The sequence below is a fragment of the Odocoileus virginianus genome, chromosome 17 (genome assembly GCF_023699985.2).
Source record: "Odocoileus virginianus isolate 20LAN1187 ecotype Illinois chromosome 17, Ovbor_1.2, whole genome shotgun sequence".
Taxonomy (NCBI): domain Eukaryota; kingdom Metazoa; phylum Chordata; class Mammalia; order Artiodactyla; family Cervidae; genus Odocoileus; species Odocoileus virginianus.
The window spans coordinates 22,577,696-22,603,680 of record NC_069690.1 but is presented as its reverse complement, the minus strand read 5'-3'; the positions used below and the strand labels follow the sequence as shown (position 1 = coordinate 22,603,680).

Below are 25,985 nucleotides of genomic sequence, written 5' to 3'. Positions count from 1 at the left end.
AGCAGGGGTGGGGGCAGGGCTCGTAAGGAGAGAGGCAGCAGGTGACTCCAGGGAAGAGACTCTTCAGAACTAGAAAGCGGAAGGAGGTATGGGCCTGTGGGTAACAAGGATGCACCAGGGAGGCAGGGAGCCTCCAGGGACTCCAGGCTTACTAAGATCCTGCCTGTCCAAGCGTGGCCTGGAAGCCTTAGGGGACCACAAAGTTGCCCAAGCAACAGACCAGTAGTGAAGAGAAGCGGGTACACAGATAGCAGCCCATGCCCGTGGTCTGCTTCACACAAGATTCCTGATGCTTTTGCAGAACTTGAAGAGTGTGGGAGGGGACAGACTCCTAATGATGGTTCAGCTGGAGTTTCAAGTTAGCAGGGTGAGGATGATATTCACATGTGAAACACACTCCGATGTGATGTTTCATGTTTCTGGGACTCACACCCCAGGTCATGAGTCCACATTCCCATCTGCCCTGACAGCTCTGGGACAAAGGCCACAGTCAGACAGGGACAGGACTCCAGCTCCACTATTCCAGGCTCAGTGGACTCAGGCCTTATGAGATGTAAGCTCTCAGGTTCAATCTGCCCCCCTGTGAAACAGGACTAATGGAAGCCTTCCTGGCTTGGGAGAACTCAAGAAGACTGCTCTCGGGGGCCAAGCACAGTGTACAGCAAGATCAGATGCCCAGTAAGGGTAACCATTTTCACACAAAGCTTTTATTATTTTCCATGCTGACCCGCACCTAATAAAGGACACCTGAAATACTATAGAGTTCCCCCAAACCACTTCTTAATCTACACACACACCCATCTTTCTCAACTCCCCCTACTTCCCCACTCAGCATGTCAGAACTAGAAGGATCTGAGATTGCCTACTCCAACTTCCTCATTTCACACAGAAGGCAACAGAGACCCAGAGAGGGAAGGAACGACCCAGGGTCACACAGCAGTCAGAGGCAGGGCCAGGACCAAACTCCGGATTTCAGAGCTTCTCCGTCTGGGGACCTTTCCTGCATATTTCCACCTCTGTCCTTCACCCCTTCCTCTTCTTTCCTGTTGTTTGTCCTCCCCAGCGGGGGCCCCTGGGGCACTTTCTCAGCCCCCAAGAAAATCTCACCCTCCTTTGCCATAGCCCCTAGGCCTGCAGGGGTGACACTTGGACCCCCTGAAGGATCTAACCATGTCATCCTCAGTCTGCGCATCACTGGAGTGCTGCTGGGGGCATGGATAGACACAGCTTTGGGGAGCACCTTGAAAGGCTAATCTTCCTCCCTGCCCCGCCCCCTCCCCGGACCCAGCCCCCACTCACAGGTCTTGCCTTCTGGCTTCAGTTCTGTCTGGCAGGCGGAGCCCGAGGTACCACATTCCATGGGTAGCCCCCTCTCCTTATGAGCTCTGGTTCTCACACTCTCCCTGAGAACCGTGCGTTTCCCTGGACCAGAGACTATGGCTGGGGAGACTAGGTTTATAAAGACTTCCAGCATCACCATTGCAGGTGGAATGGTACTTCCTTGGATCTTTAATTTTTTTTCTCTCTTCTATTTTCCCATTCTGCTAAAGCTCTTGGAAACTGAAGAGCCAGTTAGCAGAACCCCATTTCCTATCAGGAACTAAAAGCAGATACAAAACATTCACAAGAGGCTTCATTCAGCCAGCAGATGAGCCATATGTACATATAATGACTGATTGGCAGGGCCTGGGAGCCCTCCTATCACACATCTCTGAGGCTCCTTCTTGGCCTCCACTGGCTATTAGAAGACCCAGGTGGCTGTTTGAGTGTCCCAATTGTTGAACTGCACTTACGGCCTCTTCTGTCCCTTCCCTGAAACTGATTTTTTATGTCACTGCAAAGTGCCCACAGACAGCAGGCAGTGAACGAGAACACTTACTTCCACCAACAAGTCAATCAAGCCGCTGTTTGAAGTGACCACCTATGTCCGTCAAAGCCTTCAAGGAAACACCCAAAGCGTGGCTTCTCCAACTTTTCAGCTAAAACTGCTGAACACCAGAAGAGGATGAACGTGGGTATGTAAAGGAATCAGCTCTTCTCAACAAGAGAGTAGGGGGGAAGCTTTGTTTTATTCTGAAGCCTCCTATTTGGCTTTAAAGCTGATGTGAATTTTGTACTTAATACACTTGGGTTTGTACTAGTATAAAAATTATATAACATGATTATATAACAGCATTTTTCTTTCCCAAAATATTCAGGCAAAATTGATACTGTGTAAAGATGGCTATGAAGTGCTATGGGCTCAGGAACCCCAGAGGCCAGCACTGGCCTCAGCTACTATAGAAAGAACAGAGACCTCCCTGGTGGCAGAGTGGATAAGAAGCCGCCTGCCAAGCGGGGGAGGTGGGTTCGATCCTTGGTTGGGGAAGATTCCACATGCTGCAGAGCAACCAAGCCCATGCACCACTTCTGAGCCTGTGCTCTAGAGTCCACAAGCCGCAACTGCTGAGCCTGTGTGCCACGGGTACTGAAGTCCTCCCGCCCCACAGGCCGTGCTCCACGAGAGCAGCCACTGCAATGAGAAGCCCACATATTGCGACGGAGAGCAGCCCCTGCTCGCCACAACTAGAGAAAGCTGGAGCTCAGTAACAAAGACCCAGTGCAACCCAAAATACATATAAATAAATGCACAGGAAATATTTCAGGCCTACAGTTTCCTTTTCCCAGGCTCCTTTTCCCTCTCCCTTACAACAGTGATTCCTAATGGGGAGCATGGAGCTCTCTGAGAATTTGAGCTATGGCCTCTCTCCCCAGAAAACACAAAGAAGCATGTGAACTTGACATTTTGTCCTTATCTACAAGGAGTTCTACAAGACTGTCGAATATCCACGTTAAAAACTCTGCCTCAGTCTATCTCCCTAGGACCCCAGGCATCACCACCGTGATATAGAGAAGCTGTTACCCAGGGGGTTGAACTCAGTCCTCATGGAGAAGCAAAGGAGAGGTTTGGCAACACAGCCATCAGGAGGGGACAAAGTGAGGGAGCTGAGGCTCAGCTACATCCCCGAGGATTCTGAGTCAATGCGTCAGGAGGCTTAGACCCAGGGGCTCACAACCCCGGCCTGCTGTGAGTCTTCAAATCGAGATCATTTGCCCAGAATGGCTAAGTCAGAGGGCCCGCCCAGGGGCCAGGGTCTACCAGGTCCCATGCTCTCCACTCTTCTCACCATGAACATCTCTCCTTTTTCTTTCTTCCCTTTGTTTGATGCCACCCTCCTTCCTCTCCCCTTTCCTGACAGCCCTCCCCCCTTTTTCTCTTTCACTCTTCTCTGGCTCTTCCCTGCTCTAGGAAAAGGCATTACCAGATTCCAGGTAGGGACACAGGGAGCTCTTCAACCCGTGAAGGCTGGGCGCCTTGGAGGTTGGGAAGCCCAGGGGCAGCAAGATGGATGAGGTGACTTCAGAAGGCGCTATCCAAGAGTCTCACTCCCAAATCCCAGAAGCCCGAGAATTCATGGGAAATCTATCACACTTTTGGAGAATGCTCTGAGGAATCACGGAGCCCTGGTGTTCCTCGGTATTACTCATTCTATGTCCTTCCTCCAACGCGACTTTCTTCTCACCTTGTAGGATGGGGACTCTGTGCCCAGGTTCTCGACCTGCACAACAATGTAGGCGTGTAAGAAGTTGGAGGCAATCATGTCTGGGACAAACGGTGTGTTTTCTTCTTGGAAGATGATGGCCACAATGTCATTCCCGATGTGTCTCTTTCTCTGGAGCTAAACAAAAAGATTTCCATTATTCTAAGCCAGTTAGGAACATCCTGAAAACAGAACAGGTCTATGTAAGAAATTCTTCATTATTCTATCTTTATACATAAACCCTGGAACACAGAGACCTCTCTCTCCAGGAAGCTTTTTCTTTCAATCTTTAGAAGCCACTAAAAAGGAAAAAAATGAGAAAAATGTCTAAGTTGTCTAAGTTGTCTAATGTTTAATGTCTAATGTCTAACTCTACAGTATGTAGAGTTAGCTCTGACTCAGGACTCAGGGAAAATGGTTAAAAAGTGAGGCTGGGTTTTGCCCTCGGAGAGCTCACAATTGACCTGGGAGGAACACAAACACTGGTGGAGCCACCTAAGAACACTAACAAAGCCACTAACAAAGTGATTTAGCAATTGCTGAATCAGTCACTACCCACAAAGTGCCTGATACTATGGGGGCAGAGAAGGGGGCAAAGTCAGAGGCCTAATGGTAATCTAAGAAGACTTCCTGGAAGAGGAGATTGGGAGAGAAGGGAGCACTTGATGGAAATATGGATGAGCGGGAAGGAGGGGCCAGAAGGGAGAAGAACCAGGCTTAGAGAAATATGGGCAACCTGGCTTGGTGGCAGTCATGGGGGAGAGGAAAATCTGACCCCGATTTAGGATCCCAGGTTCCGCCAGGTGCTGTCACAGGAGATCTCAATCACCAAGCACCTACTGTGTGCCAGGAACCACACTGGGCTGTTCACATGCATGACTTCAAATGTTGAGGCCCTCCTGTATACCAAATCCTGGCTAGGTACTTATATAGCTTTGTTCCTTTATTAAGCACCTACTGCATGCAAACTATGTTTCCCATTGAGTTTCCCACTTACTGAGCACCTGCTGTATACTGAGCCCTGTGCTAGGCACTTTTACAAATCGTCTCACTTATTCCACACACATCATCCTATTTCTTCTGATGAAAAATTAATATCTATTCAGTCCTTGCTGAGAGTCAAGCTCTGCACACGTCCCACTTAACAGAGGAGACACTGAGACAGGCAGAGAACAGCCCTCAGTCTTAGGCTGGGCAGGGGGTGAGGGGGGCTGTGAAGGAACAGAGCTGAAGGTAAAACACTGAGCAAAAACCTACTTTAGATACAAAAGGAATCCTGCTCCTATTTGTTTCTGGAACATTCAGTAGTTATTTTAGAGCCAAATCACAGTCTCCTTTGCCAATTTCCTTTTTTCCTAAGAAGCCAGGCACTATGTTTATAATATTACATCTGTGCTCCCTCCCGGGTTCCCTGCTCAGAAACAAGAGTCCGAGTTTGGTGAAAGGCCCAAGTTCCTTCCTTATCTTCCTAGAGACTAAAATGGCACAAAGGGTGGGACGGGGCCAACGGGGCCACAGCAGGGACCAGCTACTGGTTTCAGGGCTCAATGAGGAAGAAAGGTAGGTTGGAAATTCCCTGGCAGTCCAGTGGTTAGGACTCTGGACTCTCCCTGCCGAGGGCCCGGGTTCCATCCCTGGTCAGGGAACTAAGACCCTGCATGCCGCAGAGCATGGCCAAAATAAGTAAATAAATAAATAAAATGACTGTTTCACCAACAAAACAACTCCTCTTTAAAAAAAAAAAAAAAAAAAACAATTTGCAGGGCAGGAATAGAGACGCAGCCGTAGAGAATGGACTTGTGGACCTAGCAAGGAAGGAGATGGTGGGACAAGGAGATGGTGAGAGAGTAGCATTGACATATACATACGACCTCATGTGTAAAATAGATAACTAGAAGGAAGCCGCTGTCCTGCCCCAGGAGCTCAGCTCTGTGCCCTGTGATTACCTAGACGGGGGGCTGGAGAGTGGGAGGTGGGAGGGAGGCCCAAGGGAGAGGGGTTACGTGTACACTTAACGGCTGATTCATGTTGTTGTGCAGCAGACACTAACAACATTGTAAAGCAACTATCCTCCCATTAAAAATAAATTTTTAAAAAAACTGGGCGAATACCTTTATGACCTGAGAAAAGGCAAATATTTCTTAGACAAGATACCAAAAATGCATTAAAAATTTAAAGGAGTAAATTCAAAGCTACACATCATTAAATTTAAAAATGCTGCTTGTCAAAGAACACTTTTTTTAAAAAAAATCAATAAATCACAACCTGGAAAAAAAAATAATAAAAAATAAATAAAGTAACAAAACTAAAAAAAGAAGGAAAAAAAAGGCCAGGTCCTCCCTGAGGACATGCAACTGTCTATGCAGCAAATGAGAGGGAAAGCAGTCTCATCCAGGGTTTTCCAGTCAAGCAGAAGGCTGGATTCCTGCCCACGGCAGGCGCACTGAGAGGTGAGGCGGTGTGATTAGAAAAGCTGTAGGGGGGTGAGGGGGTGTCTCGTGCAACAACCAGCATTACATCTCTGGGCCAGAAGGTGGGCAGTGAACAGCTGCGAGGTAGGAAGTCTGCCACAAGTCAGGCATTGTACTGAGCCCTACAATCAGAACCCTACGTGATCTCCACCACTACCCTCTGACATTCGTGGTATAACCCCCATTTTACAGATGAGATGAATGAGGCCACAGGGTTACCAGCTTGCCCAGAGTCACAAAGCCCTAAGGTGGCAGAGCTGGCTTCAAGCTGCCATGTGCAGACCCCATCATGGACTCTTTCATCACCACTCTCCACGATCAGGGCACCTGGGCTCTGCTCCAAACTCTGCCCCTATCACCTGGGAAACAGTCTTTTAACTACTATTTCCCCATCAGTCACAGGGGTACCCGAGAACTCTGTCCCGCCTCCCACCCAGGCTGGTGACCTGCGGCCTCGGTGACAATGCAGTAGGACAGGTTTTGATAAGAGGAACAAAGTTGAACAGACAGGCCTCTAGATTATGAAAATGGGAAAAGGGGCCTCGGGCCCTGGGGGGCACCAGCCTGAATCCAGGTTTTCACCTCGCACGCCCTGGGCTCCCAAAGCCATCCTGAACACGGTTACCTGCTGGGTGTCTCCCTCGGTAAACGGCAGCTTTGTGGAGACATGGAACATGATCTCCCTGTCCCGGAATATCGTGTACACTGATTCCACCCCCGTCTGTCCGTGGGTCACGTCCAGGCCTCCTCGGAAACTGTCAGGGAAACAGGCAGGGGGCGGCAGGGAGAGAGACAGAAAAGGGAAGTGGGCGACTTGGCACAACCTTCCCTAAGGACATAGGGGCAGGAGAATGAATGGGAAGACATGGAAGAGCGGAGGGCAGAGAGATGACCATGTGGGGAAAGCAGATAAACCTCATCTGAGCAGATGAGCCCTGGTGTTCCAACCATAAATTATTATTTAAAAGACAAAGGCAGACTCTCCATTCCAAGCCTCGGCCAAGCCCCTTCCACACCATGGGAAGACGGAGGTCCAGTCACAATTTCAGACAAATGCCGCCCCAGCTACTAGGGGCCCCCAAGCCTGGGCATAAGCCCTTCTCTCTGCAAGGGCAGGTCCGCAGCCCTGAGCCAGGGCAGTCGGGCATCCTGATGGTGATGAGCCCCACTGCCCCCCGAGAGTGTCCGAAGTCAGCAAGAAGAGGGGACAGATGCCTGACTTCTACCCACTCAGTCCCAAAAGTGGAGATTTCCCCTTCCCCGCCATGGCAACACCCAGCTGGGAGGTATCCCAGGGGCTCCCTTCTCTGGCTACCTCCTCACAGGCAGGAAAGAAAAATACTAAGGAACTGGGTGGACTTCTAGGAGTAGCACCTTCTTCCTTTATAGAAACATGGCTGCTGGTCGTGATCATATCCTTTAGCAAGCAGAGCAGGATACAGGTTCCTTTAAGAAAATGAAATAAAATAGACCCTGGACATCAAGTCTTCCCCACCCCCCAAACACTGCAGTTCAAGCCAGAAATGTGCTCAGCCCCACATGGAGGAAAGCACAGGAGGCCGGGAGCTAGGAGCTCCACAGGTTCTAGACCAGCTTCTGTCATGAAGTCAGCATACGCCACTGGGCACATCACTTAATCTCTCCAGGCCTCAGAAAATAAAGGGATAGGGTTATATGATCTCCAGAGTCCTTTGTGGTTTTATCCTTTGTGTATCCTTCGTGTATCCAGGGTCCTTTGAGTACTTTGTCTCATCAACTGCAAGATGTAACATTTTTTGACATTTTAATATCTCTGAAATCAAGATATACCCTGTATTTTATTTTTGATGTTTTATTTATTTGGGGGGCCACTCTGTGCAGCCTCTCTGAAGCACAAGGGCTTCCCTTGTGGCTCAGCTGGTAAAGAAGCCACCTGCAATGTGGGAGACCTGGGTTCGATCTCTGGGTTGGGAAGATCCCCTGGAGAAGGGAAAGGCTACCCACTCCAGTATTCTAGCCTAGAGAATTCCATTGACTGTATAGTCCATGAGGTCGCAAAGAGTCGGACACGACTGAGCGACTTTCACTTTCCCTGCAGCATACAGGATCTTAGTTCCCCAACCCTTGCCCCGTGGAGTGAAAGTTCAGAATCTTAACCACTGGACCAGCAGGGTAGTCGCAGGATATATCTTGTAAGGATGGCATCTTAGAGTCAATGGTAAGTGGTATAATAAGAACAATAATAACGACATCCAGTACTTAACTCTGTGCATGAAACTGGTTTAAGTGCTTCCTGTGCATTATCCATTTTAATTCTTCAACAAGCTTGTAGGGTCAGTGCTATCTTTATCTCCCTTTTTATAGACAAGGAAACTGAGGTTTGCAGAGGTTAAGTCCTCTTAACCTCTTGTTCAAAGTCACAGAGCTAATAAGTGGCAGGGATAAGATTTAGACCCATGTGTGACTGACTCTAGACAGCAGTGATGACCTTGAAGGGAGAGGAAGAAGGGAAAAGGTAAAAGGAGAAGGAAGAGGAGAGAAGGAAGCAGAGGAAGTAAGTGATTACTGAACACCTATGCCATGCCAGGCACGGAGCTAGGTGCATTCACACGTTCGGAAATCCCGTTAAGGTGGCTGGTGAGGTGGAGAAATCTGAGGGTTTAGTTGTGCTCCAGCCACAAAGCAAAGAATAGGCTGGCCAGGTCTGAAGGCCGTCCCCAAGGGTTGCCTTTGTCAAAGGAAATAAAGGGCTGAGTTTTCAAAGCAACCGTCCCAATATTCTCTCTGTCCACTTACAGAACCAGAGGCTGTTGCACAGATTCCTGCCAGAAGGATTATGGTATTTGCACAAACTCTATTACCCAATTTTTTTGTGTATTATCTAAAATGGTCACTTCCCGCCCCCCAACCCCAAACTACACAGGACTCTCTTTCCAGAATGCCTAGCAGGTGAATGACCTGCTCTTCTGGAATGGAAGGTGGATTCATTTAACTCTCAGTTTGAGCCAACTGTAATTAGGAAGGCAAATCTCAAGTGGAACGATTTCATCATGCATCCCAAGGGCAAAAGTCAATGCCTTGATTCAGGTCATCTGCCGTTCGGGATTATCCCCTGTACCACATGGAGAAGGAAATGGCAACCCACTCCAGTACTCCTGCCTGGAGAATCCCACAGACAGAGGAGGCTGGGGGGCCACAGTCCATGGGGTCGCAAGAGTCAGACACGACTTAGCGACTAAACGACCACCACCACCTGTATAACAAATTCCTTAGAGATGCAATCAATGAATGTTGAGCACTTACTGAAAAGTAATCCCAGGTTCCTTCTCTCACATGCCCCCTCCCTGCTGAAACTCAGCTGTGGCTCTCACCCTTCCTCCAGGGCTTCCTCAATGGGGACAGAACCATCACTTGGCTAAAACTCACCCTTTGAAGTCCTGCAGCGTGATTGTGTCCCCTAGCAGTTCCAAGAACTCCTTGAAGGCTGGGCTCTCTTCATTGTTCCCAAACAGTTCCTCCTCCAGGGTCTGAAACAGAAACAGAATCAGGGACAAGAGCTCAGGAAAAAAAAAAGACTTATTGGTGCCACCAAGGGAGGGAATGTGGTTGTCCGGATACCTGGTCCCTTTCTTCCTTTCCCCATTCTGCATAGTCGCCATCCAGTGGCTCTGTCATGCTCAGGAGAAAGGACTAATGGGGCTCACTGAACAGAGCTGGATTTTTGGGGGCGATTAATGAAGATTTCTATTTGAACAAGAGCTACTGTTCACTGATCACTTTGAAAAGAAAAAGGCATGACCAGTATTCAGATATCTTGATTTTTTAAAAGCTTGCAAAGTTTAATGGATAATACGTTTTCCCAAGCCTATGGATATATAATTTCTAATCTAGTTAGCCATGCTTTCATTGCATACTGTATGATAATATTAATACATGACTTTTTAAGTACTTGAGAATTTACAAAATGCTTTCACCATGGTGTCTTTACAACAACACTGTGTAGTAGGTACAGAAAATAAATTGAGTCTCAAGGAAAAAATAAAAGGACAAAGCTGAAGGAAAGAGTTCTTAGACTTGATACCATAAACCAATCCAAAACTGAAAAATTCATAATAGGACTTCTGACAAAGGATTTGTATCGGAAATACATAAAGAACTCTCAAAACTCAATAGTAATCAAAACCACAGTGAGACAGCACTTCACACTACAATCAAAAAGAAAGTCAACAAGAAGTGTTGGTGAGGGTATGGAAAAAATCAAAACCTTCATACATTGCAGGTGGGAATGTAAAATGGTGCCATTTCTTTGGAAAATAGTCTGGCAGTTACTCAAAAAGCTAAACATGGGGTTACCATATGACCAGCAATTCCACTCCTAAGAATATACCCGAGACATGAAAACAACAGTTCATACAAAAAAAAGCTTGTATACAAATGTTAATAATAGTATTAAATACCCCCAGGGTGGAAACAACCAAAATGTCCATCCACTGATAAACAGATAAACAAAACGTGGTGAAAGTGACAGTCACTCAGTTGTGTCTGATTCTTCTCGACCCCATGGACTGTAGCCTTCCAGGCTCCTCTGTCCATGGGATTCTCCAGGCAAGAATGCTAGAGTGGGTAGGCATTCCCTTCTCCAGGGGGATCTTCCCAACCCAGGGATCAAACCCGTGTCTCTCTGCATTACAGAGTCTTTACCATCTGAACCACCAGGGAAGCTAAAATGTGTATCCATAATGGGATATAATTCAGCCATAAAAAAAGAATAAAGTACTGATTCTTTGCACAACACGAATGAACCTTGAAAGCATCATGCTAAGTAAAAGAACTAGACATCAAAGGCCACATATTATGATTCCATTTATATGAAATATCCAACAAATCCACAGAAATAGTAGAAATAGATATGCGGCTGACAGGAGCTACAGAGAATGGGGATGATAGGAGTGACTATTAGGTATGGAGTTTCTTTTAGGGGTGATGAAACTTTTCTGTAGTTAGTGGTAATAACTGCACGATTCTGTGAATATACTACAAACCACTGAATTGTGCACTTTATTAAGATATAAGTCACATGCTGTTGTGAATTGTATAGTATGTCAGTTATACCTCAATAAACCTGTTATTTAAAAATTTTAAACTCAACAGTAGAAAAAAAATCCTATTAGGAAATGGTCAAAGGACATGAACAGTCATTTCACTCAAGAGGATATACAGATGACAAATATGATGTTCAGGTGAGAAAAGATGCTCACTGTCATTAGCCATTGTGCTTGTGCATATGCTTAGTCACTCACTGTGTCCAACTCTTTGCGACCCCACAGACTGCAGCTTGCCAGGCTCCTCTGTCCATGGGACTTCCCAGGCAAGAGTACTGGAGTCAGTTGCCATTTCCTCCTCCAGGGGAATCTTCCTGACCCAGAGATCAAACCCGTGTCTCCAGCATTGCAGGAAGATTCCTTACCCACTGAGCCATCAGGGAAGCCCCATCGCTAGCCATTAGAGAGGTGCAAGTTAAAACCACAACGAGATCTCACCACACATGTACGGGAATGGCTAAAATGAAAAATAGTCACAGCACCAAATGCTGGCAAGGATGTAATGAAAACGGATCACTCACACATTGCTGGGAGGAATGTAAAATGGAACAACCATGCTAGGAGGCAGCTTGGTAGTTTCTTATAAAACTGAACATATAATCACCACACACCCAGGCAATTGTCTTCCTAAATATTTATCCCAGAGAAATAAAGACTTCTGCTCACATAAAAAACTGTATACAAATGTTCACAGTGGCTTTATTCATCAGAGCCCCAATCTGAAAACAACCCAGCTGTCTGCCCCTCGGTGGGTGAATGGTTACACAGACTGTGATTGTTGTTTTTGTTGTTTAGTTGCTAAGTCATGTCCAGCTCTTTTGTGAACCCACGGACTATAGCCCGCCAGGCTCCTCTGTCCATGGGATTTCAAAGGCAAGAATATTGGAGCGGGTTCCTTCTCCAGGGGGTCTTCCCGACCCAGGGATTGAACCCATGTCTCCTGCACTGGTAGGAGAATTCTTTACTACTCAGCCACCTGGGAAGTACAGTATAGGTGCAATTTAAGAAAACAGAAGAGTAGAATGATATGATCTTGGATATGGTTTGTAAATGTCTAAAGTTGGAGAAACAATGCAGGGGCCAGCAGACTATGTCCCGGGGTGCCGAGTCTGGCCTGCTGCCTGTTTTATAAATAAAGTTTTATTGGAACACAACCAGGCCAATTCATTTAATATTGTCTGTGGCTCCTTCTGTACTACAAAGGTAGGGTTGAATAGTTGCAACACAAACAGTATGGTCTGAGAAGTCTAAAATACTTACAGTCTGGCCCTTTCTAGAAAATGTTTCCCAACGCCTGATCTATCACAACTCTAGCCCAATACGCTGTCTGCCTCAGGTCAGGAAGCTAGGGTTCAGTAGAATAACCACTTCCAGACAATATACATCTTCTCCTGAAAAAAAGACAATCTAGTTTATGTTCTGGGGTGTGTACCTCTCTCCATGATTTAACTCTGTCTAGGATTACTGCCTTTATTTTTGTATTGGCCTTGAGCTTGATCATGCATTCAGGGAGGGGTTCCGAGTCATTGCTGTATCCTCCACAGTGCTTAGCAAAGTGCCTGACAAAGAGTCAGATGGGGCTTATTTACATCCTAGGGCCAGCACGGGGCTTTCACACAGCAAGTGTTCATATTAATCCCTCCTAATGTAGGTTTGCAACAATCCATGTTTTTTAAGAAGAGACTTTTATCTGTCCTTGCACCCACTCCTTGCCTCAGTTACGTCAGGTACATAAACAACATGCAGACTCCCTCAGATTCCTTCTCTGAGGTGGATGGTTAATGTTCAGTAATTATAATTTTGCTGGAACATTGGGCTGTAATCACCTTATGAGATCTGCTTTGGTAAATTTCACAAGCAAAGAACTTTAATTAGTGGGACTGTATTATCAGAGCTGTACAAAATAAAAATGCAATATGTGAAAATAATTAGAGCAGCTACTTGAATAATTCCCTTACATTATAAGATTCATCTGTGTTGGTCTTTCAGCTCCTCAAGCCTTCATTAATTAGAGAGTTTTTAAGCAAACACATGCCTCTTGTGGTCTAATATCTTCAGACAAGGAAGTCAGCTATCATCCAGCCAAGAAAGATGTTGTCACACAAAAGAGATGACAGAGGTAATACTGAAAAATACTATTAACCTACCATCAGGAAGGCCAAAACTTTTATTCATTCATTCATTCATTCAGGTAACAAAAACTTGAGTGTATTTCTATAAAGTCACTGTGCTAGGCCCTTGGATGATACGAAGATGAAATGGATGTGGAACCTTCTCCCATACAACACAGATGAGGAAATAGTGGTATGTTCAGCCGACCACTTCTCAGGATGTTAATAAATGTTCATGGTAGGAAAGATGGGAAGTTTGTGGTCAAATGAGTATGGGAAATACTGAGTTCAACAAAGTTATAAAGAGTTATCTACTTTGAGGGTTCTCAGAACCTTTAAAATGTTCCCACACAACTGATCACTCCCCCCGGAACTCATTTGTTCATAGAGTACCTCACCGGACTCATGGAACATACTTTGAGAAACACCATTCTGGTCAACTAAGGTCTCACGGAACACATTTTGAGAAATACCATTTTGGTCAACTAGGGTCTCATGGAACACACTTTGAGAAACACCATTCTGGTCAACTAGGGTCTCACAGAACACACTTTGAGAAACACCGTTCCTGTCAACTGACTCCAAAGCAGCACATGAAGCACCCCAAGAGACAGAGAAGGATGAACAGGGTGTACTGGTAAAAATTTTAACAACTTGCTCTCCAAAGAGAGAAAAAAACAGCAGCTCTGGTGTTTGCCCATTTCCATGGTGTGAACACTTTCATCATGGCTTATTGGAAGCCACCAGCATGACATCAATGAACACAGACCTGGGCAGAGAGCACACAGTCAATGCCAGGACACTACTCACATCTGGGGAGCACAAGCGAATTCCCAGCAGGGAGAGTGGTGGGCAGAAAGAAAGCAGCCTTCATTAAGCCATTCCCCTCCACCCCATCTGATTTTTCTTGTGACCAACAGACCATTATTAAACACAAGCAGAAGTAAGCCAGCAAAAACTAGAATTCACTGAATGAAAAATTATATCGCTGTTTCAAGGATATGCAAGCCTACCTTGCAGCAGCCTACCTTGAAGACTCTGCCACCTCCAGTCTAATTCTTATCTGGACAGGATGGTTGTACTCACAATATTTAAGAACCTAATCCAGGCGCTCTTGTGTGTGGGAAATGGAAAAACAAGCGTCCCCAGGGAGAAAGCACAGGCTCAAGTGAGCAGTGTGGATTCGTGATGCTTACCTGCCTGGCTTTCTGGTAAATGACCCCGAATTTGAATGTGTTGTTGACGTCATGCTCGTCGTAGGCCACAATCATTTGGGAGGCCTGGAAAACGTGGGAATAAAAGAAATCAGATTATTAACCTGGAGGCAGAGCGAGGAGGCAGGTGGAAGTACCCATTTCAGTGGCGGACGGACCCCAGCTGATATGAGATGTCCACACATGGAGGAAGAGAAGAGATGAAGTCAAGCACACACTCAGGATGCAGCTCCGAAGGTCTCAGCTAGCTTCCAGCCCCTGGGCTTCCCCCAGTGATGAAACCTCTGGGTCACCCATTCCATTTCCATCTAGATCTCTCAGCCAATGCCTGTGCACACAGTCCAGCAGGACACAGGGAACTGACTTGACCCCAGTGTTTTTATCTGGGGAGTAAAAGCGAAGCTGGGACCCCAAAACCATAGTCATCAAGGATGATGCTAGCTCTAATTTCACCTCTCATCAGCAGTGTGACTTTTTTTGTTTTGGCTGTGCTGGATCTTCACTGCTGTGCACGGGCTTTCTCTAAGTGAGGCAAGTGGGGCTACTCTTAATTGCGGTGCATGGGCTTCTCATTGCAGCGGCTTCTCTTGTTGCGAAGCACGGGCGCCAGAGAACGCAGTCTTTAGTAGTTGTGGCACACAAGCTTAGCTGCTCTATAGCACATGGGATCTTCCTGCATCAGGGATCGAACAGGGATCGAACAGGGATCGAACCCATGTCCCCTGCACTGGCAGGCAGATTTTTAATCACTGGACCACCAGGGAAGTCCAGCAGAGTGGTTTTGAGCAAGGCGCTGCTCCTGTCCAAACTTCAATCCCCCTTATCCATAAAATGAGAGATCTCTAAGGAGGAACATACCCTAATTCAATAAGCAAAGAAAAAACAAACAAAAAATCCAGACCATTGGTTCCATCTAATTGTCTCTTGTGTTTCAAAGAGTTGGTCAGAATCACTAATCTCTAATTTTCAGTCCACTGCTTTTACCTGTGCACTTAACTTCCTTGGGCTTCAGTTTTCTCATCTGTTCAATGAAGACATGTGAATGTGAAGATTCAGGGAAATGGGGCATATGAAGTACAGAGCACACAGCAGCGATTATCATCAACATCTAGGTAAACCCGCTAGAAAGATCAGAGCTGGACCAGACTGTTAGGAAAGAGAAGACTTGGTGGCTGTTCTCTGCAATAAAAAGGAAGGATTCAACCACATGAGATGCTACGGGAAGAACAAACCAGGCACGACTTGTTGGCCCAAGTACGTGACCCACGTCAGCTGTCACCCCTGACATCTCTCTCTGTGGCTCTCAGCTGCCTGATAAAATGGACACGTCTCAGCTTCACCTGGAAGATCAGCACTGCCCGACCCCAGAGGGCGCCCCCCGACTCCCGCCGGGATGAGTCAAAGGCTCGGAGCAGTTGCCCTGCCCAGGAAGTGGCACTGAGCCATGGACACCCTCCAAGGAACATTCTAAACTCTGTGAACTGTAAAAACATGCACACATCTCAGCCAGATGAACATCCCAGCCGGACGAAGCAATCCTTCCAATCTAGAAAACATGAAAATACAGCTGCTCTTCCATTATTCCCAGAGCCGGAGGCTTTACAAGCTACAGAGAGAACACTGCAAAAATGAGAGTCATCGGTGGCTATGATTTGACAACAAAAATTGCCAAATTTGTAGTTAAGTTAGGACTTTATGATGGGGTTTTGATGTTTGGTTAAACCTCAGTAATTCAGCTTTAATTACAAAGGGGAGGGAAGTCTGAGTGATAGAAAACGTTCGATGGAGCGCAGCATTTTCCTGGGAAGTGCCTTGGATGCTCGAATGCAGTGAAAGAGCTGTCTTAGAGGAGAAGGATTCTGGCACATTCTCCACATGGGAGAAGATTCTGCCATTAACTCTGCCACCACATGGGGACAAATAGTGTGTCCAGCACAATCGTGAAGATCTGAGGTGTTGGTTCTAGGGGTTTGGGGTGTTCCAGGCAGGACAGGGTCCCTCTTCATACACACCCCCACCGCACGTTTCACCTCCTGGTTCCTGGTTGTCAGAACCGGGACTCAGGAAATGGACTGACCAGCCCCAGCCAGCCTCAGCTGGCCCACAGTGTACACTTGGGAACACCAACCAGCTTGCACGATCTCTGCCTACACCCTGCAGGCGTGCAAAACAGTAGCCAATGCCCTGAGTCTCTTCCTATAGCCAATTTTTTTTTCATTTAAAAAAAAATTGTATTTTTACTTTTTGGCAGCATTGTGCAGCATGTGAGATCTAGTTTCCCGACCGCGGATCAAACCCATGCCCCAGCATTGGGAACTTGAAGTCTTAACCACTGGACTACCAAGGAAATCCCCCTGTGACCGATTTAAAGCAATTCACTGTCCATGCATGATTTAGGTCCTTTCACGCCAAGTTGTTCTTGAGTGGGTTTATGAGTTCATTTTGTTAGTACTGGTTTTCTCCCCACCCACACCCCCACATCAGAACTGGGTCAAGATCAGGCCAATCCTAAAGAAGCTGTTAAAAGAGGACCAGCCAAGTCGATTAACTAGAGCCCGGCAGAAGAGGCCTAGCTTGTGAGACCTCAGAACTACAGTAATGTCGGCAACGGGGAGCCAAGGTCTGGCCTTGTATTTCTTAGTGGGGTTCTGCCTTCTGCGCGCTCCCCCACTCCATGCTCATGGCTGACCAGGTCTGCAGCAGCCCCCCACCTAGAGGCAGAATCACTCCCCAGCCCAGCACCCGCCTTGGGGAGGTTCAATCAGGGTGAGACGGAGAAACTGTTGCCCATCTGCTGTCTCCACGAAACTGGAGACCAATGGATGGGGGCCGGAGACCCAGGCATGGCTGAGGACGGGTTTCCAGCAGATCAGTTTGTGAAGGGGTGGGCAGGGAGAGGGGAAGACATAAAGGTTTGTCATGGAGACCCCACAAAAATCCCCAAGATGCAGAGAACTTCCCACAGAGCCACAGGCATGCAAATCCAAGACAAGTGGTAGCGGCCTGAGTCAGGGGGAAGGGGACGGTCCTCACCTTGGGGTACAGGACAGGGTTGAATCTCAGCCCCACTGCGTCATCACAGAAAGCCTGAGCGGAGAGAGAGAAACACACAGCTCAGGGACCACGTCCACGGAGCGCACCTGGGCTGCCCTGCCCACCAAGAGAAAGAGCATGAAGCCACGACCTGCAGGGCCCGGGGGTCTGGGGTCAGATGCTGGGCACTGCTGGTCACTCGTGTGTGGTCAGGAAAGTCTAGGGACCTTCCTGGGGTTTCCCACTGAAGTGAGGCCACCAGAGGTATCCAGCACCGTTCTGCCTGGCCTTCCCACTCCCAGACTGTGGGTCCAACCCAATGCAGCTGATCATCCTTCCTGCCCCACTTTTCTGACTCAGTTCCCAGTATCCCAGAGAAGGGACCTGGGCCCCTCCACCCACTGATGGTTCCTTACCTGAGGGGCTCCTCTGTCTGGATCAACAGCCTGACCATCCCTCAACCCCAAGCATCCTCTGCTGTGAAGGCTCCCAGCTGCCCCCTCCCCTCCATCCTCCTCTGAAGCCCCACCCTACTCTCCATATCCAGGCCTGTCTCTCCATTTCTCTGGTCTCCTGAACTAGCTGGGAACTTGGGGTAAGAACCCGGGGTAAGAGCAGCCTGTTCCCTGATCAGCCTCAGCAGCAAGGATGAGATGGAGTAGGGATTTGGGGGTATCCACCAACAGCGCCCCCACCCCATGCATGCAGTCAAGGGTCCAAGGGGACAGTGGTTCCTCCTTCCCAAAGGCAGAGCCCACCCAGGACAAGCCTGCGCCCCCCAAGACCCGGCCTAAAAGAGGAAGCCACCTCCTCTTGGTGCCAGCTTTTACCTTTGCAATCTGAGGGACACTGGGCAACTTGCTCAGTCCGGCCAAGGGAATCCGCTCATGCACCGTCTTCACTTTGGACCTATACACGTCCAAAAGATGAGAAGGGGTGAAGATCACCTTTCACAAGATGGATGAAGATGAGAAAGGAGAGTCCACAGAAATGGAGTCAATGAGGAAGGTGGCTGAGGTCATGACAGGCCACAAAGCAGGTGCTTGATTCAAGTCACCCCTGGGTCAGACCTGCCTCACGCCACCCGACCCAGGCACTGGGTGCCCCCGACTTAAATGGGAAAACAGAATCCTACTTAGGGACCCCACAGGAAATGGATACTCAAACAACCTGCTGGGTACAGCTGACTGCAGCTGAAACATAGGAAATGCAAATAGTCACCTTCAAATTCAACATTATTTTTTTGCTTCTTGGTGGGTTTTTTGTGTTCTCCAGAAGAAGTGGGCAGAGCTTCTGGATATATTCGGGTCTGACATGCAATTAAACCTTTAAGAAAAGAAAACCTAATATTTGAAAATCTGGACTTACTCAAAATATAAACGGGATGCGAGTTGCTTTATAAAGAGATTCACCATAAGATTCTAAATTTAGCCCATTCCCCTGATTCATTCAGCACATTATGAAAGTGTTGAATTCTACAGAATGCTTTTCTGCATCTGCTGAGATCATCATATGGTTTTTAATCTGTTAACCTGGTGGATTACATTTCTGTTGAGCTATCTTTTCATTTCCTGGGTAAAATTTCACTTGCTTATGCTGTATTATTTTTTTTTCATATCCTCCTGAATTTAACTTGTTGATATTTCATTTACAGTTTCATACCTATGTTCAGTAGCAACACTGGCCTATTTTATTTTCTTGTACTTCCCTTGTCAAGTTTTAATATCAAGCCTCAAAAAATTGCTAGGAAGCATCTCATCCTTTGAAATAGTTTGTATATCATAGGAATTTTCTGTCCCTTAAAGGTTTGCTAAAATCTGTCTGTGAAATCTCTGGGCCTACTGTTTTTCATTTGGAGGATACTGTTGGCTACCAGTTAGGTTCTTTAACGGTTAATGTTAAGGTTTTCTACTCCTCATTGAGTCAATTTTGGTAATTTATGTTTTATTCTATAAAATTATCCATCAAATGCATTAATATAAAGCTGTTTTTGGTGTTCTCTTAAGACTTCATTTCTATTTGTAGTTGTATCCCTTCCTTCATTGCAGAAATAGTATCTGTTGGTATCTTTTCTGTTTTCATTATCAACCCTTGCTGGGGGGTTAGTTTATTAATCTTTTCAAAGAGATAGCTTTTAATTTGTTTACTATTTCTATTCTTTTTTCTTTTTTGCTTTCTACTTCACTAGCTTATGCTTGCCTTTTTTCTTTCCTTCTATTTTCTTTGGTTTCTGCTTTGCCTAAAGCTATGACAAACCTAGATAGTGTATTAAAAAGCAGAGACAACACTTTGCTGACAAAGGTCTGTACAGTCAAAGCTATGCTTGTTTTTTTCCAGTAGTCATGTATGGATGTGAGAGTTGGACCATAAAGAAGGCTGAGCACCAAATAACTGATGCTTTCAAATTGTGGTGCTGGAGATGACTCTTGAGAGTCTCTTGGACAGCAAAGAGATCAAACCAGTCAATCCTAAAGGAAGTCAACTCTGAATTTTCATTGGAGGGACTGATGCTGAAGCTAAAGCTCCAATATTTTGGGCACCTGATGCCAAGAGCTGACTCATTGGGAAAGACCCTGATGCTGGGAAAGACTGAAGGCAAAAGGAGAAGGGGGAGGCAGAGGATGAAATAGTTAGATAGTATCACCGACTCTATAGATAAGTGGAGGATAGGGGAACCTGGCATGCTGCAGTCGATGGGATCGCAAAGAGTGGGATACAACTTAGCAACTGAACAACAACATATGTTTTCTAACATCCCAACTTGCATGCTTACACACTGAATCTTTCTTCTCTTTTACAAATGCATTTAAAACTATACATCTCTCCCTAAGTACCACTTTAGCTGCATCCCACACATTGATAGGTGGTATTTCCACTGTCACTTAGTTCTAAATATTTTGTCAGTTCTTTTCTGATTTCCCCTTCAGCACATGAGTTATTTAAGAGGGTTTTCTTTGGGGGTTTTTTTATTGTTTTTTTTTTTTTTTAACCATTCCAAATGTATGAGTTTTATCTTTCAGCATTTAATTGCTGACTTCTAATTTAATTTTTGTATATTCTGGGAATATAACTTATTACATTAGTTAGAAAGTCACTCAGTTGTGTCCAACTCTTTGCGACCTCATCGTCTATACAGTCTATGGAATTCTCCAGGCCAGAATACTGGAGCAGGTAGCCTTTCCCTTCTCTAGGAGATATTCCCAATCCAGGGATCGAACCTACATCTCCCGCATCACAGGCAGATTCTTTACCAGCTGAGCCACAAAAGAAGCCCCCATATAAGACATTTATATTTGAAATTTGCTAACTTGATTCATGGACTTTTTTCATGTCCATGTGAACTTGAAAAAGAATGTCTTTTTTTAAAACTTTTGTTGAGTTCAGGAATGTATCAGGAATGTATGTTAGAGGATCAAATTTGTTGTTGTTCAAATCTGTATCCTCACAATTTTTGTGTCTGCTTGGTCCATCGGTATCTAAGAGGCGTTCCTGAAATCTCCCACTGTAGCTGAGGATTTGTCTACTCACATTCCTATCAGCATTTGCCTCTTTAAACTCAAGACTATGTTACTAAGTACAAGTTCATGACTGTTAGACTTTCCAGGTGGATTGTTCTTTTGATCATCATGTAGACTGAGACCTCTGAGGGGTCCAGGAAAGAGCATCTTTCCTGGCCCAAGTTATGAACAAAATCAGAAAAAAAAAAAAAAAGAAATTAAAAGTAAGGCAGCTGGGGACTTCGCTGGTAGTTCAGTGGTTAAGACTCCACGCTCCCATTGCAGAGGGCTCGGGTTAGAGAACTAAGATCCCACACGCCACACGGCACGGCAAAAAAAAAAAAAATAAGGCAGTTGGAAATGAAAATAACTCCTTTGGTACTGATAAAGATGAAGAGGAAGCACAGTAGCTTAGCGTGAAGGTGAAATGGATGTTTAAACTAAAGCCCAGAGTTATCCAGCAGTCACAGACAGTGCCGGGCAGGGACAAACCTCCTCTCCTGGGGTCTCCTCAGGTGAGACCACAATACAGGGAGCAGAGGGAATGCCTCAAGGGCAGATAGCTTCAAGAGGGAAAAGGACGCGGCTACCTACATCAAGTTCCTACTGCAAATGTACCTACCAAGAGGGTGGAGACAGCCAGGAGTGCTACACAAAGCAAGAAAATCAGGAGTAGGGAAGGATTCCCAAGTTACAAGAGTGCTCCTTTTATCTCTACTGATGCATTTTCCTTGAAATTCTATTTTTTTCAACAGTACTATTGCTACGCCAGATTTCTTAGCTAGTATTTTTCCAGAATACCTTTTTCTATTTCTTCATTTTAAATCTTCCCATGTCATTTTTCTTTAGACATGACTCTGATAAGTAGAATACAGCTGCATTTCAGTTCAATCCGATAGCCGATATTTTCATAGACTATTTGTACTTGTGTTTAATAATATACTTGGAATTGTTTTATCACTTTGTGTGTTTAATAACCCTGTGTTTTTTCTTTTTTTCTCCTTCCCTGCATTCAGTTTGGTAAACTTTTTAAAATTCTCTTTATCCCTCTGCTAGTTTAAGAGGGATATTGTATTTCTATAACTTCCAATACAGCTATTTATATTTTTCCAACAAACTCTAACCTTACTTGCTATCTCTCTCCTGAGGAAGGAAGGAGACACAAGAGCTACTGGACGCTTTCCTTCCCACTGTCTTTCCTATATTTGTTTATAAATTTAATTCAAGAACTTTTTCTTTTAAAAAATTACTTTTTTCCAGTCAGTAATTAAATTTATCAACATAGTTTATCCATTTTTCTTACTTTTTAGTTGCATCTTTTCTTTTGGTTTTTCTTTTCTTCTAGCTGAAGTATATACCCTGTAGTGATTCTTTCAGTTAGATTCTGTGAATAATGTACTCCCTTCATTTTTTTAAATGTTTGAACAGCTTTCTTCCACGATTTTAAAGCTACTGTCCCACTGTCCCATGGCTGATAAGAAACTTGCTCTCAGCCTGGTTGTCTTTCATAGATAATCTATTTTTAGGTAGCTTTAAAAATTCCTATTTATCTTTGAAGTTCTAAATGAAATCTGTTCTTTACAAGTTTCGAATAACTACCTGCAAACCATCTAGATCTAGAAACTTCTGGAGAGAGAATTCTTTGAGAACTTTTCAACTTATTCCATTACTGTTATTGACCTGGTCAGGTTTTTCACCTCATGTTAAATTTAGTCACATATGCCCTCCTAGAAAAGCATCTGCTTCAAATGAAATTTCCAATATAATAGCATGGGTTGAACACAATGGGCTTCTCTGGTGGCTCAGTGGTTAAGAAACTGCCTGCTAATGCAAGAGATGCAAGAGATGTGGGTTCAATCCCCAGGTCTTAACCACTGGACAGCCAGGGATGTCCCTAATCTTTTGTCTTTAAAACAGTTTATTTTTCCTAGAGGTTTGCTGAAAATACAAAGTTAATGGATATCAGAATTTAACTTGGCTTGCTATAATAAATCCTTTCCAAAGCCTGGATATTTTCCTACCTTCTAAACATTATGTTTTTTTAGGTGCAGGATCCTTTCTTTCACCAAACTATTAGGGTTTTGGGTTTTTGTTTGTGGTTTTTTTTTGCTCTCCTTCTTTTTATATCCAAACTTAAGAAAAGTGGAGCTTCCCAGGTAGCACAGTGGTAAAGAATCCACCTGCCAATGCAGGAGACACGAGAGACGCAGGTTCAATCCCTGGGTCGGGAAGATCCCCTGGAGTAGAAAATGGCAACCCACTCCAATATTCTTGCCTAGAAAATTCCATGGACAGAGGACTCTAGTAGACAGTTCTTGGGGTTACAAAAGAGTTGGACATGACTTAGCGACTGAACACACACACTCATTGAAAAAGGTGACATCTACTCAGGCTTGTTACTTATCTCCAAATTGTAAGGAGATTCTCCTTGGCAACTCTCGCAGCACACACAGATGTTGTCAGAATCCTCAGATTTTAGCTGGAGATCTGGTTGCTCTAAGATATCAATTAAATAATCCAGAAGCCGACAGGAATGAGGAAGAAGCTGGGGTAGGAGTCACTGCCAGCAGGGGAATTTTACCTCTGCATAATTTCTTCTTTGTGCCTGGTGAAGTTACTAGGCCATGGAGCCAATTTTTTTTTTTTATCTGGCTTTCGGTACACTTTGTGATTACCCAACTTCCTAGCTGGGGAATGGCTTCCCTCTGCCACCCCGCTCATTGGATTTCTACTGGGAGAGCCACATTTGAGCTTAACTCCCCAGGGCTTTTTTTTTTGAAAAAAGAATCCTATGCATTTCTTTTTTAGTATTTATTTACTCGGCTGTGCCTGGTCTTAGTTGCAGAACGAGGGATCTTCGATCTTCCTTGTTGTACGCAGGATTTTTTTAGTTGCAGCCTGCGAAATCTTCATTGCAGCATGTGGGATCTAGTTCCCTGACCAGGCCCCCTGTACTGGAAGGGTAGAGTCTTAGCCACTGGACCACCAGGGAAATCACTTCCCCGGGCATTGATTTCAAATGCTGTTGACCCGAAACAACAAAAGTGGTTCCATGTGCAAAGACCCCTGAATGTTCCGGGGCTCACCCTTACTTCTAAACAGCACAGGATTATCTCCAACGTGCGGGAAACCTGGGTTCAATCCCTGGGTTGGGAAGATCCCCTGATCTACCCACTCCAGTATTCTGGCCTGGAGAATTCCATGGACAGTATAGTACCTGGGATGGCAGAGTCAGACACGACTGAGCAATTTTCACTTTATCTATTCCCTCATTACACTGCTTTCTAAGGAAGAGGCACTGAGGTCAGTTCTCAATATCGCCCCATAGATTACCAAAGAATAAAAAAATCATCAAAATGTGCTGTGTGTCAAGCATCTTTCTCTCTCTTTGAGTCCAGGTGTGGCATTTCAGATAGGATATGGTATTAGAAAAAGAGGGTTAAATGCTTGTGTTCAATTATCTTCTTAACTCAGAAATGCTACCCCATCTGGGTCTGATTTTTATTAAGAAAGGAAGTAATTTTCTTCACAGAGGTTCACCAACTTAAAATCCTATTAGGATATGGGGATCCAGGTATTACTCTCTCAGAATATTGGTGCCAGCGATTTAATGGACTCTTCCTTGCCTTACAAACATCATTTCTAGCCAGGTGAACCTCAGCAAAGAAAATTGGTTCCTTTCTTAAGAAAGAGCAAATCCAAATTGGATGAGTGCTGACAACTTCCTTGTACCAGCTTCCCCCTCCTCCTATCTTTCCCATTGCAAGGCTAGCTGTCACTCTCCATCCCATTTTTATCTCAAAACTTGGGCAGAGAAAAAATGTTATTGCTCTGTTCCAAATACCACCAAAGACTTCCAATTAGATTCACAAATATGGACTGGGAGCTTGACAGGTCCACAGCACACTGCTAAGCACCATTGCTGATTTTCCCCACTTCTCCACCAGCCCAACGGGGACAGAGAGATTTAAGACTGACTCTCTGTGTTCCCACAGATAATACTTGTGCCATACATTAAAATCCTCTGTGTTTCTCAACACTAGGCCTGCAGAGAACATGGACCATCCCACTGTCATTATTGCTAAAGATGTTCTAAAAAACACCTAAGTCCAACAGAAACCAATTCCAGTTCCTGCCCTTGAGAAGGTCATAATCCGGAGAGAGGTCCCCGGCCTGACTGTGAATCAGTGCTCCATTCCTTTCTGGGGAACCCAAGGTACACAGAGATGCTTCGGGACCTATTTTCCACGACTGGATGCATGCTGGAGGCAGTGTTCTGGCAAACCTCCTCCCAGGACAGGCTGGAGCTGTATCTCAGCAGGATGAACCATCTTCTTCAGAGTCCCAGTCCCCACAAGAGAAGCAGGTGGGGGTACAGTCTAGGTGACCTTGAGACCAGACACCACGCTGACTCCTGCAGTCAGCCAGCTGGCACAAACACCCAGTCTCCCCGCCTGGCAACTCACACGTAGCCCCAAGACTCCAGCCAGGTTTGTTTCCCCAGCACACCCAGACCAGACTGGTCAGACCAGTATTTCTGGGTACCGGCCACTAGAGGCGTGGCCTCCAGCAGCGCAGAAGCCCCACCTGAGAACGATCCGAAGGTACTCAACGCCCTCGGCCTCCTCACACTTGACGGACAGGAGCAAGTTTCCCAGGCTGCTGCCGGTACAGTAGAAGTTTAGATGATCCTAGAGACAGAAGTCAGGTGTTAGCAGGGATGGGGGGGACCCTCCAGACATGTTCCCCCAAATCACCTCCTTCACCAGGAGTCAGAAGCCTCACAGCAACAAGCAAGAGACAAAAGCTAATGTTGTGGTTCTGCTGGTGATGGTGGGGGGAGGGGTAGATGAGGGGAAGGAGGAGAAGGGTCACAGTAACAGGTTCCAACTACCCAGAGTCCCAGGACCTGCCAGGCACTGGGCTAAAAGCCTAATATCCCTTCACTTCTTTAATCCTGACTTTCAACTTTATGCATGAGAAAACATCATCATGCC

The 25,985-nt window shown here is 45.7% G+C and overlaps 1 protein-coding gene across 10 annotated transcripts in view; it reads right to left on the bottom strand.

Annotated features, from left to right (window-relative positions):
- Positions 1–25,985, bottom strand: part of RAP1GAP2 (RAP1 GTPase activating protein 2) — a 213,128-nt gene that overhangs the window by 27,620 nt on the left and 159,523 nt on the right. For all 10 annotated transcript variants that reach the window (XR_011492172.1, XM_070478863.1, XM_070478862.1 and 7 more), the window contains 7 exons: positions 25,576–25,679; positions 18,322–18,400; positions 17,492–17,545; positions 14,441–14,524; positions 9,458–9,558; positions 6,678–6,807; positions 3,564–3,719 (listed from right to left, as the gene is read on the bottom strand). Coding sequence is in view for 9 of the 10 variants with exons in the window: in XM_070478863.1 (XP_070334964.1) it covers positions 3,564–3,719; positions 6,678–6,807; positions 9,458–9,558; positions 14,441–14,524; positions 17,492–17,545; positions 18,322–18,400; positions 25,576–25,679 (708 nt within the window). In the remaining variant the exon portion in view is untranslated. The remainder of the gene's footprint in view (positions 1–3,563; positions 3,720–6,677; positions 6,808–9,457; positions 9,559–14,440; positions 14,525–17,491; positions 17,546–18,321; positions 18,401–25,575; positions 25,680–25,985) is intronic.